At 44.6% G+C, this 22,566-nt stretch overlaps 2 protein-coding genes across 10 annotated transcripts in view; both read right to left on the bottom strand.

The window, feature by feature from the left end:
* Nucleotides 1-9,887, bottom strand: part of LOC139533827 (ankyrin repeat and sterile alpha motif domain-containing protein 1B-like) — a 330,155-nt gene extending 320,268 nt beyond the window's left edge. For 3 of the 6 annotated variants that reach the window (XM_071332244.1, XM_071332241.1, XM_071332242.1), the window contains exon 1: nucleotides 9,241-9,887. In XM_071332244.1, the coding sequence (XP_071188345.1) occupies nucleotides 9,241-9,371 (131 nt within the window). In that variant the 5' untranslated portion in view covers nucleotides 9,372-9,887. The remainder of the gene's footprint in view (nucleotides 1-9,240) is intronic. The other 3 variants (XM_071332247.1, XM_071332245.1, XM_071332243.1) reach the window with 1 other exon arrangement.
* A 2,839-nt stretch (nucleotides 9,888-12,726) lies between these two features.
* LOC139533828 (bridge-like lipid transfer protein family member 3B) overlaps nucleotides 12,727-22,566 on the bottom strand; it is a 50,391-nt gene continuing 40,551 nt past the window's right edge. For all 4 annotated transcript variants that reach the window (XM_071332248.1, XM_071332250.1, XM_071332249.1 and 1 more), the window contains 4 exons: nucleotides 20,897-21,153; nucleotides 20,699-20,807; nucleotides 16,445-16,599; nucleotides 12,727-15,559 (listed from right to left, as the gene is read on the bottom strand). In XM_071332248.1, the coding sequence (XP_071188349.1) occupies nucleotides 15,431-15,559; nucleotides 16,445-16,599; nucleotides 20,699-20,807; nucleotides 20,897-21,153 (650 nt within the window). In that variant the 3' untranslated portion in view covers nucleotides 12,727-15,430. The remainder of the gene's footprint in view (nucleotides 15,560-16,444; nucleotides 16,600-20,698; nucleotides 20,808-20,896; nucleotides 21,154-22,566) is intronic.

Below are 22,566 nucleotides of genomic sequence, written 5' to 3' on the forward strand. Positions count from 1 at the left end.
TCACTTGCGTTGGCAATGTAAACATACATTTCCCATGCCAATAAAGCCCTTACATTGAATTGAAACTGACTTGAGAGAGAGTGTGTGTTCCCACTTACATTCTCCACAGTTAACCCCTGACCCACGTCTACCCCTCCTCCAGACTACTCCTTTACATCTCCCCATCTTCTATCTTTATGGATGGTCTGTTACACCCCTCCCTCCCACACACGTCTTCCCATATGGTTGGTTTAGTCACACAGTCACACACACGCGTCAGAGGTGGTCATCCCAGACTAGGCGGTTGAGGAAACACACACACATATTGGCCTGCCAAGGCTAGCGGTTCAGTCTAGTGGTCCACTACACCATGAGTGCTGCTGTGGTGGAAAAAAGTGACATTTATTACTGATTCTAAGTATTATAATAAGACCAATTCTGAGTGTTGTGGTTAGAAACTATGACAGAAAATAAACAGCATTTTGTGTTATTTACTCTCTGGTCTTCATAGACCGATATATACTGGGAAAATGAGCGAGGACCAATCACCATCTCTCTATGTGTGAAATTACAGTGTTGTGGGGACTCCGGGATGCTGGCCTTCTAGGCAGAGTGGCAAAGAAAAAGCCATATCTCAGACTGGCCAATAAAAAGAAAAGATTAAGATGGGCACAAGAACACAGACACTGGAACTCTGCCTAGAAGGCCAGCATCCCGGAGTCGCCTCTTTACTGTTGACGTTGAGACTGGTGTTTTGCGGGTACTATTTAATGAAGCTGCCATTTGAGGACTTATGAGGCGTCTGTTTCTCAAAATAGACACTAACGTACTTGTCCTCTTGCACCGCGGCCTCCCACTCTTTCTATTCTGGTTAGAGCCAGTTTGCACTGTTCTGTGAAGGGAGTAGTACACAGCGTTGTACGAGATCTTCAGTTTCTTGGCAATTTCTTGCATGGAATAGCCTTCATTTCTCAGAACAAGAATAGACTGACGAGTTTCAGAAGAAAGGTCTTTGTTTCTGGCCATTTTGAGCCTGCAATCGAACCCACAAATGCTGATACTCCAGATACTCAACTAGTCTAAAGAAGGCCAGTAGTATTGCTTCTTTAATTAGAACAACCGTTTTCAGCTGTGCTAACATAATTTCAAAAGGGTTTTCTAATTATCAGTTGGCAAATTAATTAGGGCCTTTGTTAGGAATAAATGGACTTCACACAGTTCGCAATGAGCCAGGCGGCCCAAACTGCTGCATATACCCTGACTGCTTGCACGGAACGCAAGAGAAGTGACACAATTTCCCTAATTATAAGAAATTCATGTTAGCAGGCAATATTAACTAAATACGCAAGTTTAAAAATATATACTTGTGTATTGATTTTAAAGAATGTTGTTTTAGCTAGCTCTCCCAATCAAGACCTGCAATCACTTTATGCCTTACTGTATGTCTCTCTCAAATATCAATATGCCTTGTATACTGTTGTTCAGGCTAGTTATCATTGTTTTGGTTTGCAATGGACCCCGTAGTTCCACTCTCTGTACCTCTGATACCTCCTTTGTCCCACCTCCCACACATGCGGTGACCTCACCCATTGAGACCAGCATGTCCAGAGATACAACCTCTCTTATCACCCAGTGCCTGGGCTTGCCTCCGCTGTACCCGTGCCCCACCATACCCCTGTCTGCACATTATGCCCAGAATCTATTCTACCACGCCCATAAATCTGCTCCTTTTTCTTCCTTGTCCCCAACGCTCTAGGCGACCAGTTTTGATAGCCTTTAGCCGCACCCTCATCCTACTACTCCTCTGTTCCTCGGGTGATGTGGAGGTAAACCCAGGCCCTGCATGTCCCCAGGCACCCTCATTTGTTGACTTCTGTGATCGAAAAACCCTTGGCCTCATGCATGTCAACATCAGAAGCCTCCTCCCTAAGTTTGTTTTACTCACCGCTTTAGCACACTCTGCCAACCCTGATGTCCTTGCCGTGTCTGAATCCTGGTTTAGGAAGGCCACCAAAAATTCTGAGATTTCCATACCCAACTATAACACTTTCCGTCAAGATAGAACTGCCAAAGGGGGAGGAGTTGCAATCTACTGCAGAGATAGCCTGCAAAGTTCTGTCATACTTTCCAGGTCTATGCCCAAACAGTTCGAACTTCTAATTTTAAAAATTAATCTCTCCAGAAATAAGTCTCTCACTGTTGCCGCCTGCTACCGACCCCCCTTAGCTCCCAGCTGTGCCCTGGACACCATCTGTGAATTGATCGCTCCCCATCTAGCTTCAGAGTTTGTTCTGTTAGGTGACCTAAACTGGGATATGCTTAACACCCCGGCAGTCCTACAATCTAAGCTAGATGCCCTCAATCTCACACAAATCATCAAGGAACCCACCAGGTACAACCCTAAATCCGTAAACATGGGCACCCTAATAGACATTATCCTGACCAACTTGCCCTCCAAATACACCTCTGCTGTCTTCAATCAAGATCTCAGCGATCACTGCCTCATTGCCTGTATCCGCTACGGGTCCGCGGTCAAACGACCACCCCTCATCACTGTCAAACGCTCCCTAAAACACTTCTGCGAGCAGGCCTTTCTAATCGACCTGGCCCGGGTACCCTGGAAGGATATTGACCTCATCCCGTCAGTTGAGGATGCCTGGTCATTCTTTAAAAGTTACTTCCTCACCATATTAGACAAGCATGCTCCGTTCAAAAAATGCAGAACTAAGAACAGATATAGCCCTTGGTTCACTCCAGACCTGACTGCCCTCGACCAGCACAAAAACATCCTGTGGCGAACTGCAATAGCATCGAAGAGCCCCCGCGATATGCAACTGTTCAGGGAAGTCAGGAACCAATACACGCAGTCAGTCAGGAAAGCAAAGGCCAGCTTTTTCAAGCAGAAATTTGCATCCTGTAGCTCTAACTCCAAAAAGTTCTGGGATACTGTAAAGTCCATGGAGAACAAGAGCACCTCCTCCCAGCTGCCCACTGCACTGAGGCTAGGTAACACGGTCACCACCGATAAATCCGTGATAATCGAAAATTTCAACAAGCATTTCTCAACGGCTGGCCATGCCTTCCTCCTGGCGACTCCAACCTTGGCCAACAGCCCCGCCCCCCCCGCTGCTACTCGCCCAAGCCTCCCCAGCTTCTCCTTTACCCAAATCCAGATAGCAGATGTTCTGAAAGAGCTGGAAAACCTGGACCCATACAAATCAGCTGGGCTTGACAATCTGGACCCCTATTTCTGAAACTGTCCGCCGCCATTGTCGCACCCACTATTACCAGCCTGTTCAACCTCTCCTTCGTATCATCTGAGATCCCCAAGGATTGGAAAGCTGCCGCGGTCATCCCCCTCTTCAAATGGGGAGACACCCTGGACCCAAACTGTTACAGACCTATATCCATCCTGCCCTGCCTATCTAAGGTCTTCGAAAGCCAAGTCAACAAACAGATCACTGACCATCTCGAATCCCACCGTACCTTCTCTGCTGTGCAATCCGGTTTCCGAGCCGGTCACGGGTGCACCTCAGCCACGCTCAAGGTACTAAACGATATCATAACCGCCATCGATAAAAGACAGTACTGTGCAGCCGTCTTCATCGACCTGGCCAAGGCTTTCGACTCTGTCAATCACCATATTCTTATCGGCAGACTCAGTAGCCTCGGTTTTTCTAATGACTGCCTTGCCTGGTTCACCAACTACTTTGCAGACAGAGTTCAGTGTGTCAAATCGGAGGGCATGTTGTCCGGTCCTCTGGCAGTCTCTATGGGGGTACCACAGGGTTCAATTCTCGGGCCGACTCTTTTCTCTGTATATATCAATGATGTTGCTCTTGCTGCGGGCGATTCCCTGATCCACCTCTACGCAGACGACACCATTCTGTATACTTCTGGCCCTTCCTCTAACCTCCAAACGAGCTTCAATGCCATACAACACTCCTTCCGTGGCCTCCAACTGCTCTTAAACGCTAGTAAAACCAAATGCATGCTTTTCAACCGTTCGCTGCCTGCACCCGCACGCCCGACTAGCATCACCACCCTGGACGGTTCCGACCTAGAATATGTGGACATCTATAAGTACCTAGGTGTCTGGCTAGACTGCAAACTCTCCTTCCAGACTCATATCAAACATCTCCAATCCAAAATCAAATCTAGTCGGCTTTCTATTTCGCAACAAAGCCTCCTTCACTCACGCCGCCAAACTTACCCTAGTAAAACTGACTATCCTACCGATCCTCGACTTCGGCGATGTCATCTACAAAATAGCTTCCAATACTCTACTCAGCAAACTGGATGCAGTTTATCACAGTGCCATCCGTTTTGTTACTAAAGCACCTTATACGACCCACCACTGCGACCTGTATGCCCTAGTCGGCTGGCCCTCGCTACATGTTCGTCGTCAGACCCACTGGCTCCAGGTCATCTACAAGGCTATGCTAGGTAAAATGCCGCCTTATCTCAGTTCACTGGTCACGATGGCTACACCCACCCGTAGCACGCGCTCCAGCAGGTGTATCTCACTGATCATCCCTAAAGCCAAAACCTCATTTGGACGCCTTTCCTTCCAGTTCTCTGCTGCCTGCGACTGGAACGAATTGCAAAAATCTCTGAAGTTGGAGACTTTTATCTCCCTCAACAACTTTAAACATCTGCTATCCGAGCAGCTAACCGATCGCTGCAGCTGTACATAGTCCATCGGTATATAGCCCACCCAATTTACCTACCTCACCCCCCATACTGCTTTTATTTATTTACTTTTCTGCTCTTTTGCACACCAGTATCTCTACTTCCACATGATCATCCGATGATTTATCACTCCAGTGGTAATCTGCTAAATTGTAATTATTCGATTTATTGCCTACCTCCTCATGCCTTTTGCACACATTGTATATAGATTCTCTTTTTTTCTACCATGTTATTGACTTGTTTATTGTTTACTCCATGTGTAACTCTGTGTTGTTGTCTGTTCACACTGCTATGCTTTATCTTGGCCAGGTCGCAGTTGCAAATGAGAACTTGTTCTCAACTAGCCTACCTGGTTAAATAAAGGCGGGAAAAAAAGGCATTGATGTTTATGGTTAGGTACATTGGTGCAAAGACAGTGCTTTTTTCACAAATGCGCTTGTTAAATCATCACCGTTTGTCGAAGTAGGCGCATCGATTATATGCAACGCAGGACACCCTAGATAAACTAGTAATATCATCAACCATGTGTAGTTAACTAGTGATTATGTTAAGATTGATTGTTTTTTATAAGATAAGTTTAATGCTAGCTAGCAACTTACCTTGACTTCTTGCTGCCCTCGCGTAACAGGTAGTCAGCCTGCCATGCAGGCTCCTCGTGGAGTGCAATGCAAGGCAGGTGGTTAGAGCGTTGGACTAGTAACCGGAAGATTGCAAAAACAAATCCCCGAGCTGACAAGGTAAAAATCTGTTGTTCTGCCCCTGAAAAAGGGCAGTTAACCCACCGTTCCTAGGCCGTCATTGAAAATAAGAATGTGTTCTTAACCGACTTGCCTAGTTAAATAAAGGTGTAAAAAAATAATTAAATAAATACATTTTTTTTTTTTTTTAATGAAAACTTGAAATCGGCCGACCTCTAATACACACACCATTCTGGGTTAGTGATCTGCTTAAGATTCCAACACAAGCAACAGAACACAGAAAATACAGACGCACGCACACACACAGTATCTGTCTCTCCATCAATCTCTCTGTTTAAATTGGCACAGAGCGACAGAGACAAGCCTCCCCTGTGTTTATTTTTTATGTGTTCTGCTGCTTGTGTTGGAGCCTTGAGCAGAACACTGCTGTGTGTATGTGTGTGTCCCCTCTGAGAATCACCACCTCTTCTCACATCACTTCAGCACTGTTTGTTTGTGGAGCAGGATGACATACTGTACTCTCAGCCACACTGATCAAAGGGGGTTCTCTCTGTGTCTGTGTAATTGTAGAACCCCTTCAGTGACAGTAGCCACTAGAACAAGGAGTAACGATAGCAAGCACCGACAATAACCAGTACTTGACTCTCCTGTGTAGCTGGAGTGTTCAACATATCTGGCATGTGTTGGCTTTTAAAAATGTTCCTTCTTTCATCACACAATCATCCTCATAATTTCCCACATATTGTAATGGACGAGCATTATTGTCATGTGGTAACGCTAGTCATCACTGTAATACCTGTCTGATTACATAATAGACCTACAGTCACAAATCCATCTTCATCATTACTGTGTCTCTACATAAAACCAGAAGTTAACAATCAACAACGACCGTGTACAGCCAGTACACCTGAACTATGACCGTGTACAGCTAGTATACGTGAACTATGACCGTGTACAGCTAGTGTACGTGAACTATGACCGTGTACAGCTAGTGTACGTGAACTATGACCGTGTACAGCTAGTATACGTGAACTATGACCGTGTACAGCTAGTGTACGTGAACTATGACCGTGTACAGCTAGTATACGTGAACTATGACCGTGTACAGCTAGTATACGTGAACTATGACCGTGTACAGCTAGTATACGTGAACTATGACCGTGTACAGCCAGTATACGTGAACTATGACCGTGTACAGCCAGTATACGTGAACTATGACCGTGTACAGCCAGTATACGTGAACTATGACCGTGTACAGCCAGTATACGTGAACTATGACCGTGTACAGCCAGTATACGTGAACTATGACCGTGTACAGCCAGTATACGTGAACTATGACCGTGTACAGCCAGTATACGTGAACTATGACCGTGTACAGCCAGTATACGTGAACTATGACCGTGTACAGCTAGTATACGTGAACTATGACCGTGTACAGCTAGTATACGTGAACTATGACCGTGTACAGCTAGTATACGTGAACTATGACCGTGTACAGCTAGTATACGTGAACTATGACCGTGTACAGCTAGTATACGTGAACTATGACCGTGTACAGCTAGTATACGTGAACTATGACCGTGTACAGCTAGTATACGTGAACTATGACCGTGTACAGCTAGTATACGTGAACTATGACCGTGTACAGCTAGTATACGTGAACTATGACCGTGTACAGCTAGTATACGTGAACTATGACCGTGTACAGCTAGTATACGTGAACTATGACCGTGTACAGCTAGTATACGTGAACTATGACCGTGTACAGCTAGTATACGTGAACTATGACCGTGTACAGCTAGTATACGTGAACTATGACCGTGTACAGCTAGTATACGTGAACTATGACCGTGTACAGCTAGTATACGTGAACTAAGACCGTGAACAGCTAGTATACGTGAACTATGACCGTGTTCAGCTAGTATACGTGAACTATGACCGTGTACAGCTAGTATATGTGAACTATGACCGTGTACAGCTCGTATACCTGAACTATGGCCATGAAATCATCTACTACTGATTTTCCTGTGTGTGTGTCCCACTATGTGGTGCTGAGAGGTTCTGGAAAAGGGCCTCACAGCTTTGGAATGTTCTGAATGACTCGAGCCTCAAGATGGGTGAATATGCATCATTGTCTCCCAAAGAAAACTCCCCAAATATTACCTACCCTAATAGAACCCTCCACCTTCCGTTTGACTCACACACACACACACAGACACACACACACATACTTTTGTCAGGGAATAAGCCTGAGGTGGTTTACAAAACCTTGTCCAGATGGACAGTCTATAGACCACCCACTGTTTCACAGACTATGGACCATTGCCTTGCATTGACCCAATAAAAGACCAACTTTCAGTGTAACCCAGAAGAACACACACACACACGCTACACAACAGTTCCTCAGGGACACCATTTTCTGTCAAAGCAAGCTTGTGCTCGGAATACATAGCACAGGCCTATTCAAACATTGCATTTGATGCCAGCAGTCTTGTGGGACTGGTACAAAATGAAACTTCAAAATACTGTACCACATGGCAGTTGATATGTATATATTGTTGTTTGATTCCTTTTCCTAATTTAACTGTAAGATGTAAATATTGGTGTTTTTATTGTTCCTGGAGGCTGTTGCCATAGTGATGTACAAGCCTACCCTTCAGCTCCATCTCTTCACGTGCAGTTTAAGCACGCGCATGCACAAACACACAGTTCCCATGCTCCCCCTCCCTCTTCCTTCATAGGCGTACGCCCTTCCCATCGTCAACTGTCTTGTTCCTCACTCTCTCCCATCAGTGCACCTCAACACGGCTGTAAAAGCAAAGCACTGCTGCACGGCCTGAGGTGATGCTCCTCCCGTACGCCCGGTCCTTTGATCTAACTGATCACCTCTCTCAGTCCTCTCTACTGATAGAGATGGAAGGAGAGGCCTGGTGGAAAGGGACTATTCTCACAGTCTAAAGTTGTAATGAGGTAATGAGGTTACCGCATAACATACCGCCAGCCATTCAGCAACATATCAGCAACATATCACAAACACTTGGACTATGTTATGGTCATTTAATAGTAGCCTATTTAAATGTATCAATGACGGCACACTGGCATAGGTCTACACACCATGAGGCCTTCAACAGGCCCTCAATAGCCACTGAGTGTTTAGGCTACTGATCAATGCCAAATATTCATGCTGGTTGCTCCGACTAAACGTAACATAGTAGACATATTTTGGGGTACCTCCAAGTCGTATGATACTGTATGTAAGAATGGTCTGGTTACTTAAGACAGAAATTAATGCTATTTGATTTGGAACATATCATACGGATTGGATTACGTAACATATCCTACTAAATGGAGGGACACAAAAGAACGTCCCAGACCATACTAATTGCTCTGAGACCAGGTTGAAATTGGCAAATATATCTACAATGTAACATCAACATTTGCAGTAGCAAGTGATATGCGTATTAGGCTACAGGTCATTGCTGGCAACACCACCTTCGGACAAAACCATGCATCATTATAATGTATAGCCAGGGTCAGTGTAAAAGTGACAACAATTTGACAGCTGTCAAGATTGATGTAGCCAATCTTATGCAGTTTGTGCGCCAAGTTTATATCTAACGCAAAGCCCCTTCTCGGACACAAAGACTACAACCAGGTTTTAGCAGAGGCTGCCTCTGACTTTCCTGAATTCTAAATTCACATAAAGTAATTGGTCTCATGACATGTCAGTTTGCGTAAAAGTGCTATGCTCCAACTTTGGCGCAACAGCCCATCTTTTTCAACGTAGACCGTCAATAGAAGTATGTCAATAGTAGTATCAACTAGGCAATCTTCATATGACATGAAAATGTATGTTGACGACTTCGTTTACCTCAGTAGGTTTGGCAGAGGTATGGAGCCCGAGGCTGTCCCCAGGATTCCCCTTTTCCCACTCAGTAATTTCTCCACCAGGACCACATTCCCGGTCCGGGCCGCTTCTAGTAGTTCTTGTTCCTTCCCCATCCCGACCGAACTTCTTCTAATCCCGGATTTCTAATCCAAAACCGGTATGTAGAAAGCGGTGGGGATCCCCTTCACTGTATCTTGTGAAAAAACATCTGTGTGTTCGTTTTACTGCACGTTGCAGTAAGCGTTCCCTCAAATGGGTAGGTTACCGTCTGCGGTGTGCTGCAAGGTTGGCAGGCTCAGTTGCAGAACGAGTCCATTGTCGAACCGAACGCAAGAATGAGGAACCGTAAATAGCGCATTTTGCACGGTGCTGCCTGCTGCAGCTGGCTCGAGGGAACAACGAACAAGCCGGTTGCCAAACCCAGACCGCCACTCGCTCTCTTCTCTCTCGGCTCGGTTATTTTGTCATCTCTTCTCTCTCGGTGTAGCCCAACAAACACGCTGTGTCGTGTCGTGTCCTCTCGTTGTATGTCTGTCTGTTATTGTAGCATCCCAATCACTCCCTCTTTCTTTCCCTCAGTTCTCCACTTTCTTCGAACCGCACTCGCCACAGTGCCTAATGGTATCCTGCCTAATACAGCGTTGTACAGTATGGGCGTGGATGGCGGGTTACAGCACCAACCGGAGGCGAAAAGGCTTTGTTAGTTATTTGCTAATTTAATAAAGTCACAGGTTATATGAAAAGGCTCCTATATTCGGATAGCAGTCAGCTTTAGGAAGAATATCGATTTGTATATTCCACTATTGAGCGAATAATGGGTGCACATTTCATTATTATTGGTTTATCAAGATAACCGTCCAAAATACATAAATCAGTGGATGCTGTAAAACAGAAATATGGGCTATATAGTGAAAATAATAGCAGCCTTGGTCTCTGCCACCTGTTTGTGTGACAAAACAAGCAAGAGACACAAAACAAGCAAGAGTTTTTTAATGGTCTGCTCTGTCCATTGACAGGCTTGGATTGAGACACACCCCCCTTGTCAATCTCTTCCTCCCTTGCCAGAAGATTTTTAAATGTTTTATTTCAACTTTATTTACCTAGGCAAGTCAGTTAAGAACAAATACTTATTTACAATGACGGCCTACTCTGGCCAAGCCCTCCCCTAAACCGGACAACGCTGGGCCAATTGTGCACCGCCCTATGGGACTCCCAATCACGGCCGGTTGTGATACAGCCCAGGATCAAACCAGGGTCTGTAGTGACGCTTCTAGCACTGAGATGCAGTGTCTTAGACCGCCACTCGGTGACCTCCAGAGAATACACAATTATTGACTAGTTCACTATCGGTTAATTAGGAATGATGTCACTATTTTGGTAACAATGCTGTAAATTAAGGAACACATACAGCTGTGTGATTGTGCCCTGGCTCCTGTCTGCACCTCTGATGTGAGCTCAGTGCAATGCTTCCTGTGAAGAGAAGAACGTCCTATTGAGAGAGGGAGGGTGATGGAGAAAAACAGAGTCGGACTTCATATAGCCTACTAAACGAGAGGGAGGAGAGGAATCTCCTTGCCAGAGAGAGAGAGAAGCAGCTGCAGCCCCATCGGGTGTTGGATAGAGATACTACAATCTGACTGTCAGGGGAGAGCAGTGAAGCTGATCTCATGAGCCAAATCTATTCCATAGCAGAACCACAGACACATACAAGACAGTCCTTGTTTCACTCCATTGTTTAGCTGTCATTCGGTCATTTCATTGGTAGATGAGAGGAGAAATGTGTGCTTCAAAACGAGTCAAATCTATTAAATTATACATCTATTTTTTCGTTTTCAACTCTCCTCCTTTCTGATTTTTAACTGGATTATATGTCAAACCACAGCAAGGGGCGCATTCAGCAAGACGCAACGTTTTGGAACATTCAGATCAAAATATGCTATAAAAAACGAAGTTTATCTCTGACACATACAATAAGGAGTTACCTTGGCTATTTTCATGGCATTTCTATCTGCAACATTTGACTATTGAACGTGGCTCTGGGTGACTACAGGGGAACCTACAGTCAATACCCATACCTACCAGATGTCACACTTGGACTGCTTTTCTGTCTTCATCAAGGACGTTGGCAGCATACACAACAGTGGACAGTAAGGGCTCTGTCTCAATCCATCCATGTCCTCTCCTTGACTACTCGGATTCGAAAGACCTGACCACAATTAACAACTATAAGCAGTCTAGCACATTTAATATGGCCGACATCACAGGGCCATTATTTTGATCTGCAGACAGTGGTTTCTGTTGCTTTTCGCTCATCAGGGGAAGTCCCCACTTCATAAGGTGTTTCGGTGCTGTTTACTACACCTTCTGAAGGGTGCGCCCATCGTGTTGATCTGGCCCGATCTGAGCCAGGTGGCTTGTCCACTGCTCCTCCCACTTAAGCCAGAGCCATTGAGATGCCTTCTCTGGCTCTTTTTCAGTTAATCTTTCCTCAATTCCTTTTCAAAAAAACACTGGAGGGATCTTGGACCATCCTCTTAAATACGTTTGAGAATGAGGCCAGGCGATACTCTAGAACCCTCAAATTTAAATCTGGACCTCTAAGCCAGTTCCACTGCTTTTTTCTCCTCTCGACCTGGGACACCAGGTGGTGCAATTAATTATCAGGTAGAACAAAGAAACAGCAGCACTCTGGACTACCAGGGTAGGATTTGATTACTCCTGGCCTAGGATGTGAGGAGTCACGAATACGTATTGAGAATGAGCCTTGCCTCCTGTCTATGTGGCAGACCTTTCGCTGTGTTCCCTTTACTCCTCAGTGCCCTTCACAGCAGTGCCCTCCACTGGTCTTCAATCCCTTGTCAATGTCTGATACTTTCAGCAACTTCCTTTGGTAGGCTTCCTCTATCCACTCCTCCCATAGAAGTGTTTGCTCTCTCCCGTTAGTGGACTGATGGAAGTTCCCTTGGCCAGGTTTAAACCCCCCACAATTCAGTAGATAGGCAGATGACCGTGAGTGTGCACCATGTTTCATAAGATTTACATTTTGATCATTTATCTGATACTTTTCCCCCCCCAGGGGGACTTAGTGAATTCAACTTAAAAAGGGCAATTCCGCCACTTTTCAACCTCATATTCATTATTGCAATCAACATACCTGTCTACACATGTTTTTAAAATGTATTTACTTCTGATGTAATTGGGCAGAACTTTAACCTTATATATTTTTCTCTCTACAAAACATAGAAATGCACCATTCACATATGTAGACACTGGTATTGTGCTGAAGACAATGAAAATGAGGTTGGAAATGCCCTTTAAGGTAGATCGGTAAAACAACCACATCACAATCATTGTAAAAGTTCCCTCAATAGAGAAGCTATCAGCATAATCATTGCTAGTAAGAACAGACAAGTGCAAGGTGCTAGTGCAAGGAAGTCAAGTAGAACAGTATGACAACTGAGAAAGACATTTATTGGATACCTTTTTATTTTCATCAGTAGCTCAGCAGCTTCGACAGACAAATATTACAAATCATTTTCTTTTTGTGCACAGGTTCTCAGGAGGCGGAGCTCCCAGGAGAGGAGCGGCTGAGCAGGTCAAGGGAGGAGCTATTGTAATGAGGGGGCGGGTCCGTTCGGACCAGAAAGTGGATGAGAAAGTTAACTCTGGGGAGGACAACCTTTAAAGTACAATCAAGCATTCAAATCCTAACAGCCATTCAAGTCTTGTCAGTGTTGAGCAGGTAAATGAACCGGCATCGTATCAAGGCAGAGAGAGCTGGGGAGAGAGGACAGCGCAGCTTGGAAAGACATTCAGCTGGACTGAACTAGGCCTAGGCTGAGCTAGGTCCACAATTCGGATAGTTAAGGACTTTAAAGTAGGAAAATAATGTATTCCCAATCTGTACCCTTTTTGAAGGACTAGGATGGGGTCATTCGAGTGAGCCTGCCAGTGAAAACCAAAGAAAGACCAGTTGCCATAGTTGGTGTAAACAGAACTACTTTTTCCTTCTTCGGTCTTGTTTTAGGGTAGTTGTGTTTTTACTTGATCTCATTGCCATACGAGACAGAGAACCTGCAGACTACACCTTTAAAGAGAGATCTGTCAGCAAATCTCATGCTACTACTGGAAACGTCCCTGTGTAAGACATGATGCTTCAGACAGAACTGCCTTCTGACTGAATTCTGTGTGAGCCAAAAGCATGCTCCAAAGGGGAAATAAAGCTCTATTCTACAACACTCCCCCAACAGACAAGCATGGAGCAGCAGATATGGGCACGACTTCACGTGGGTGAAAAACTACACAGAACAGAAAAGCACAAGCCTGTGTTTCCCCTCCTGCATTGGGAGGAGTTACCTAACATAGCAGGCGTAAAATAAACGCCTGAAACTAGATCCTTTATAACAAATCTTGACGAGAAGGGGGGGGAGTCAGGAGGTTCTCTTCTGCACCATTCAACCAATCCAATACATGTGGAGGAGATGGAGCGTTACCTTGTTAATGTCCAAAAGTGGAAGTCGCGTCACAGGCTCTTTCCATTTCCCCTTAAAACCGGATCGTCAAGTGTTGGGCTCGGCAGAGGCTATGCGAGAGCTGTATTCATTAGTCGCAGACTTTTACAAAAAACGTTTTGCAACGGAAACAATTTACTCTAGGAACTTAACGGAAGCAAACAACGCAAACGGAACCAACGAGGGGGGACCTACCTGAATTTGTCCAATCGTTGCAAAATGTTTTCCGTTTGGAGTAAATGTTTTTAGTTGCAAAACATTTTGAACAGAAAATACATTTTGTAAAGAAATCAGAATAATGAATACACCCCAGGCTTTATCCTCATAGGAGAATAGAGATGGTAACTTGCTCTCCATATTAGTGTTCTTTCCACTCATTGGATGATCGAGAGATGATAGGATAGTGTTCTCAACTGGATTGGATGATGCTTTCATACAGGGATCGTATTTACAGTGAATGTAGTTCAAAAGTGCTGGACACACAACTAGCTATTTACATGTAGAAAAATAGGGGGGGGGGGGGAAACAGTGCAATGGGACATTATGGGCATTGTAGACATCAACTAGATGGAATGGAAGAAAAGTAAATGTGAAAATATATAATTGTATATTTTCCTTTTCAATTAAATGAAATGCTTGTTTTAGTTACATGACAAATACATGTTGAAAACACACACACTGCACAATCATTTCCGAATTCTGTAGAAAACATTGTGTACGCTTTGCCCATCATAAGTACATAACCATACACACTCCAAGTACAATTGGTTAACCGCTAGATAAAAAAAAATTCATAAGCAACAAATTACATGTTCGGTTTCAGCGCAGTGCAAAATAAGTCTATTTTTAAGACATTCCTCCAAAGATATGACATTCAGTGTCTCACCCCACCCAACCAGGCAAGCCCCTCCCATAAAAGGTCATATTACATATGCTCCTCAAATATGCTTGATAAAGTTGTTTCTCCTATTTAAAGGTATCAATTCAGGGAGGGCAACTTTTCCCCCTGAGACTAACATTCAGGACTCCCACCACACCTCCCTAGCCCCTCCATTCCACTTGAGGGCTGTTTAATTTAGATTCGTCCCATCCCTCTCCCCTTCATCCCTCCCATATTTAGGAGGCTGCTCTGGCTTGCAGATTCGGATTACTGGAGAGACTGAACACTAACTTACTGCATAAAGAGAGCAACTCAAAACAAGCACAACAATCATGTAAAATAAGCATGTGTACTACAGTCCTAGTCCCAGCCCAGGGATGACACGGCAGCACTGTATCGAGGAGGGGATGAAAGTCTAACACGGTCCACTCTCCAGTTCCTCTACTGGGGGTAGGGATGAGGGTGGTAGGTGGGCTGAAGTGAAAAAGTAGCCCCCCTCTCTGGTTTTCAGGGACTGCGTGTGTGTGTTAAGGAGTAGACTTCATGGACTGTGTGTGTGTGTGTGTGTGTGTGTGTGTGTGTGTGTGTGTGTGTGTGGTCTAGTTCTTAGGCGACCAGCCCTTCATAAGAACAGGCTTGAATGACCTGGCTGATGCGTGAATAATACTTGTGTGATGCTAGATCAAGTAGCTCCAGTATCCAGCACCCCCTCTCTCCTCTCTGCTTCCCCCCAGTGGTGATATGCAGCACTGCAAATTGGTGGTCACTCTGTTGGCCTACCCTAGCTGCTGTTCACTTTGAGACTCTTCATACGGTGCAACAGGGAGTCCTTCTCCATTTGGGCCTCAGCTAGAGCCATCTTGGCTTTGGAGAGCTCCAGTTTCAAACATTCGTTCTCCTCTATCAGCAGCTAGGGGTAAACAGAAGAGAGGGTGTTGATGAACGTGTTGGTTAAATTCCTATGAAAGAGTGCAGGGCATAACATTTTATTTTTGGTCCACCAGCCAGTCAGATTTTTTACCAGCCAAAATATTTCCCCCCCGCTAAAATTACAAAAAAAAAAAAAAAAGCGTGGTTTGTAATGTATCCAAAACAAATGCATTACTAGAAAGAAGTAATGTGGTATAATGTTTAATTGAATTTGTGACTTGAATACACACACACAAAATATCACAGATGAGACAAAGATTTTCACCTGCCCCTTTAAGGGCCAGGGGTTACCATGGTAACGCTACTCCAGTCATGTTTGTGGCTGTGAGATTGAGTCTGACTAGTAGAAGCGTCATCTTCGCTTCCCGAGCAGTTGAAACTCAAACATAGAAAAACAACCTAGCTTGTGAACAAAACAATGTAAATAGCCGAGAAACATGTCGTCTCACTGCAGTAGACTTTTGTTTCAAGTAAATTTGACCAACTTTTATGCCTGTGCGCAGCGCTTCTAAAAATGTATATTTCACTCAGCTCTTCACATGCGCAGTGTTGCAGCGCAAAGTGGAATAGGCTACATAGGATTTGCAGTTTTGACTTCGTGCGATTAATTTACAAGCTATGAAATAAAAAGGTAGAAATAATTTGATAATTTGCAGTGTTTATTTAACATGTGATCATACTTGCCTATTTTTATTCACAAATGAGAGTGAAATGCTCGCACTGTGGAGCCCTGACCCCCCGCCAACATGGCTGGTGTAAATAGACATTCTTACCTGCCAATTCCAAAATCGACCCTCATTTGGCTGGTGGCGGGTGTTCATTTTAGGCCCTGGATGAGTGGGTGGTGTGTGTGTGGACTACTCACCTGTTCTTTGTTGGAGGGGGTTGTGCTAGGGCTAGGAGGGCTGGGGGTCTGTGTGGCCTTGGGAGTGCTGCTGACCACACTCTCAGGGACTGGAGACAGACCGCTGTCAATCAATTGGACTTCTTTCTTAGGCTCCGCCTCAGACGCATTTTCCACTGTGACAACAGAGAGGGGGAGGGGGTGAGACGTGTTGGTGCGGAGGGTGCAGGAGGGTGTGTGTGCGTGTGTATAAGTGAGGCAGTGTGTGTTTGTGTATGAGTGAATGTGTGAGGCAGTGTGTGTGTTTGTGTATGAGTGAAGCAGTGTGTGACTGAATGTGTGAGGCACTGTGTGTATGTATGATTGAATGTATGAGACTGTGCGTGTGTGTGAGAGAGTGTGTGTGTGTGTGTGTGTGTGTGTGTGTGTGTACAGTCGTGGCCAAAAGTTGAGTGACAGTCTGCCTCCTCAGTTTGTATGATGGCAATTTGCATATACTCCAGAATGTTATGAAGAGTGATCAGATGAAATTGCAATTAATTGCAAAGTCCCTCTTTGCCATGCAAATGAACTGAATCCCCCAAAAACATTTCCACTGCATTTCAGCCCTGCCACAAAAGGACCAGCTGACATGTCAGTGATTCTCTCGTTAACACAGGTGTGAGTGTTGACGAGGACAAGGCTGTAGATCACTCTGTCATGCTGATTGAGTTCGAATAACAGACTGGAAGCTTCAAAAGGAGGGTGGTGCTTGGAATCATTGTTCTCCCCAGACCTGAATCCCATTGAGAACTTGTGGTCAATCCTCAAGAGGCGGGTAGACAAACAAAACCCCACAAATTCTGACAAACTCCAAGCATTGATTATGCAAGAATGGGCTGCCATCAGTCAGGATGTGGCCCAGAAGTTAATTGACAGCATGCCAGGGCGGATTGCAGAGGTCTTGAAAAAGGGTCAACACTGCAAATATTGACTCTGCATCAACTTCTTGTAATTGTCAATAAAAGCCTTTGACACTTATGAAATGCTTGTAATTATACTTCAGTATTCCATAGTAACATCTGACAAAAATATCTAAAGACACTGAGGCAGCAGACTGAAAATTAATATTTGTGATATTCTCAACTTTTGGCCACGACTGTATATACAGTTGAAGTCGGAAGTTTACATAAACTTGTTTTAATGACTCCAACCTAAGCGTTTCAACCACTCCACAAATTTATTGTTAACTTCTCTAGGATAGGGGGCAGCATTTTCACGTTTGGATGAAAAGCATACCCAAATTCAACTGCCAGCTACTCATCCCCAGAAGATAAGATATGCATATTGTTAGTAGATTTGGATAGAAAACACTCTGAAGTTTCTAAAACTGTTTGGATCATGTCTGAGTATAACAGAACTTATTTAGCAGGCGAAACCTCAAGGACAAACCATTCAGATTTTCTTTTTTAGGTCACTCTCTTTTCAATGGGTTTTCATTGGGAAACCAGATTTCTAATTGACCTGCTTGCAGTTCCTACCGCTTCCACTGGATGTCAACAGTCTTGAGAAATTGGTTGAGGTTATTCCTTTGTGTAATGAAGAAGTACGGCCATCTTGAACGAGAGTCACATTAAGTGTCCTGTTAGATAGAAGCGCGTGAGCAGAAAGCTGGCTATAGTTGGTTTTAATCCTGTATTGAACACAGATCATCCCGTCTTCAATTATATTGATTATTAACATTAAAAAATACCTAAAGTTGTATTACAAAAGTAGTTTGACATTTTTTGGCAAAGTTTACAGGTAACCTTTGAGATATTTTGTAGTCACGTTTGAGCAATTTGGAAGCGGTGTTTTTCTGGATCAAACGCGCCAAATAAAATGGACATTTTGGATATATATCGACGGAATTAATCGAACAAAAGGACCATTTGTGATGTTTATGGGACATATTGGAGTGCCAACAACAGAAGCTCGTCAAAGGTAAGGCATGAATTATATTTTTATTTCTGCGTTGTGTCGCGCCTGCAGGGTTGAAATATGCTTATCTCTCTGTTTACAATGGTGCTAACTCAGATAATAGCCTCGTTTACTTTCGCTGAAAAGCCTATTTGAATTCTGATACGTTGGATGGATTCACAACCAGTGTAGCTTTAATTTGGTAACTTTCATGTGTGATTTAATGAAAGTTTTATTTTTATAGTAATTTTCATTAATTTGAATTTGGCGCTCAGCATTTTCTCTGGCTCTTTGCCAAGTGAGACAGTAGCGTCCCGCCTAAACTCAGATTTTTGGATATAAATATTAACTTTACCGAACAAAACATACATGTATTGTGTAACATGAAGTCCTATGAGTGTCATCTGATAAAATTAATCACTAACCTTTGATGATCTTCATCTCTATTTCTGCTTTTTGTTACTCCTCTCTTTGGCTGGAAAAATGGCTGTGTTTTCTGTGGCCATCTACTGACCTAACATAATCGTTTGGTGTGCTTTCGCCGTAAAACCTTTTTGAAATCAGACATGTTGGCTGGATTCACAACAAGTGTAGCTTTAATTTGGTGTCTTTCATGTGTGATTTCATGAAAGTTTGATTTTTATAGTAATATATTTGAATTTGGCGCTCTGCATTTTTACTGGCTTTTGGCCAAGTGGGACGTTAGCATCCCACTAGAGAAGTGAACAAACTATAGTTTTGGCAAGTCGGTTAGCACATCTACTTTGTGCATGACAAGTAATTTTTCCAACAATTGTTTACAGAGATTATTTCACTGTATCACAATTCCAGTGGGTCAGAAGTTTACATACACCAAGTTGACTCTGCCTTTAAACAGCTTGTAAAATTCCAGAAAATTATATCATGACGTTAGAAGCTTCTGATAGGCTAATTGACATCATTTGAGTCAATTGGAGGCCTACCTGTAGATGTATTTCAAGGCCTACCTTCAAACTCAGTGCCTCTTTGCTTGACATCATGGGGAAATCAAAAGAAATCAGCCAAGACCTCAGAAAAAAAATTGTAGACCTCCACAAGTCTGGTTCATCCTTGGGAGCAATTTCCAAACGCCTGAAGGTACCACGTTCATCTGTACAAACACCATGGGACCACGCAGCCGTCATACCGCTCAGGAAGGAGACGTGTTCTGTCTCCTAGAGATGAACGTACTTAGGTGCGAAAAGTGCAAATCAATCCCACAACAACAGCAAAGGACTTTGTGAAGATGCTGGAGGAAACGGGTACAAAAGTATCTATATCCACAGTAAAAAGAGTCCTATATCGATATAACCTCAGCAAGGAAGGAAGAAGCCACTGCTCCAAAACTGCCATAAAAAAGCCAGACTACGGTTTGCAACTGCACATGGGGACAAAGATCGTACTTTTTGGAGAAATGTCCTCCGGTCAGATGAAACAAAAATAGAACTGTTTGGCCATAATGACCATCGTTATGTTTGGAGGAAAAAGGGGGACGCTTGCAAACTGAAGAACACCATCCCAACCGTGAAGCACGGGGGTGGCAGCATCATGTTGTGGGGGTGCTTTACTGCAGGAAGGACTGGTGCACTTCACCAAATAGATGGCATCATGAGTATGGAAAATGACGTGGATATTTTGAAGCAAAATCTCAAGACATCAGTCAGGAAGTTAAAGCTTGGTCGCAAATGGGTCTTCCAAATGGACAATGACCCCAAGCATACTTCCAAAGTTGTGGCAAAATGGCTTAAGAACAACAAAGTCAAGGTATTGGAGTGGCCATCACAAAGCCCTGACCTCAATCCTATAGAAAATTTGTGGGAAGAACTGAAAAGGCGTGTGCGAGCAAGGAGGCCTACAAACCTAACTCAGATACACCAGCTCTGTCAAGAGGAATGGGCCAAAATTCACCCAACTTCTTGTGGGAAGCTTGTGAAAGGCAACCCGAAACGTTTGACCCAAGTAAAAAAAAATGTAAAGGCAATGCTACCAAATACTAATTGGGTATGTAAACTTCTGACCCACTGGGAATGTGATGAAAGAAATAAAAGCTGAAATAAATAATTCTCTCACCTATTATTCTGACATTTCGCATTGTTAAAATAAAGTGGCGATCCTAACTGACCTAAAATAGGGAATTTTTTCTAGGATTAAATGTCAGGAATTGTGAAAAACTGAGTTTAAATGTATTTGGCTAAGGTGTATGTTAACTTCCGACTGCAACTGTATATGAGTGAATGTGTGAGGCAGTGTGTGTGTATGTGTGAGGCAGTGTGTGTGTGTATATATATATATGAGTGAGTGAGACAGTGTGTGTCTCACCCCCTATAGAGAAGGCTCCATCGTCGGTCCTGTGGATGAGCAGGTTGGCGATGTGCAGGGTGATGGGGGTGGGATCAGGGTCAGACGGGTTGTCACGGAGACCATCATCCTGCAGAGGGGGACAGAGGTTAATGTGTCTGTGGTTAATTTGTGTGTGTGTGTGTGTGTGTGTGTGTGTGTGTGTGTGTTCATCCCCACCTTCAGGTCGATGTGTGTGTCCCTGACGCTAATCTCCATCGGGAGGACCTGGGGGGCGGAGTCATCCTCCAGGAAGTGAGCCAGGTTCCTTAGCGACGACATGAGGAAGCTGGCCCGGTAGCCGTGGAGACGCAGCTGGAGGAAACCGTTGGTCTCGGCCAGGGGGGAGTGGGTGGCAGCACAGGGCCCGCTCTCCAGCCGAGCCCTGACCTCCGGGAGATGGGTGGTCCCGTCTGAATTGGCCTCCAGACCACCACCTAGCGAGGGAAAGAGGAAGGAGAGAGGGGAGTGGGAGGAGAGAAAATGAGAACATCAATAATCAGGCAGTAATCAATTAATTCCCATTAAAAAGAGAAGGCATAGATTGGCTGCAATACAAACAGAATGACTGCAACCACAACTCAAAGAAAAGGCTCAGCGATGGCCGCTTGGCAGGCATACAACCAGACATTGCCTTACTGCTGACGCCAGTCTATGAATCCATTTCTAAGGTGACTAATTTGTAAAGCAAGGGCCCTTATGGGGGGTGGGGGTACTAATCCCATAAAACTATTTAAAGGCCAGTAAAGTGCCACAGCAGCTGCACGCACGCAGACACACATTTTAATATAACGACAACGCATTGGTCACTGCCTCAGTAAGGAAGGAAGGAGAGATGGAGGGAGGAAATGGCAGACGTGAGAGAAGGTAAGAGGTAAAAACAGAAAGTGAGAAAGTGATAGAGAAGGAGAGCGGGACATATAGAGCGGGGTAGGAAAGGAGAACGCGCGCGAGAGAGAGAGCGGGGTAGTGAAGGAGAGAGATGGGGATTACTCTTCTGTGAAAGAGGGAGGAGGCTGAGCTGAGGGAGAGAGAGATGGGGATTACTCTTCTGTGAAAGAGGGAGGAGGCTGAGCTGAGGGAGAAAGAGATGGGGATTACTCTTCTGTGAAAGAGGGAGGAGGCTGAGCTGAGGGAGAAAGAGATGGGGATTACTCTTCTGTGAAAGAGGGAGGAGGCTGAGCTGAGGGAGAGAGAGATGGGGATTACTCTTCTGTGAAAGAGGGAGGAGGCTGAGCTGAGGGAGAAAGAGATGGGGATTACTCTTCTGTGAAAGAGGGAGGAGGCTGAGCTGAGGGAGAGAGAGATGGGGATTACTCTTCTGTGAAAGAGGGAGGAGGCTGAGCTGAGGGAGAGAGAGATGGGGATTACTCTTCTGTGAAAGAGGGAGGAGGCTGAGCTGAGGGAGAGAGAGATGGGGATTACTCTTCTGTGAAAGAGGGAGGAGGCTGAGCTGAGGGAGAGAGAGATGGGGATTACTCTTCTGTGAAAGAGGGAGGAGGCAGAGCTGAGCGAGCGAGCACTGCCTCATAGTACTGGGGGGTAAATATGGACCTCAACAACCCCTCTTAAATAATCACACACGTTGGAGGTGACATGCTGGAGACACACATGCACACAACCTGTGGTGCCACAAAAACACATACCGACACTGGGTTTAATGTAGCTGGTAATGGGAGCAAAACCCCCATTAGTGTTAATGCACCGTCTCACTGCAGCAGTTAGACACACACACCCCTTGAGACATACACTGCAGTCACACACACTGCAGTCACACATTGTGTTTTTTTTACTATCCTTGTGGGAACCAGAAGTCCTCACCAGGATAGTAAAACAAGGAAAATCGTGTG

This window comes from Salvelinus alpinus, chromosome 11, assembly GCF_045679555.1.
Source record: "Salvelinus alpinus chromosome 11, SLU_Salpinus.1, whole genome shotgun sequence".
Lineage (NCBI taxonomy): Eukaryota > Metazoa > Chordata > Actinopteri > Salmoniformes > Salmonidae > Salvelinus > Salvelinus alpinus.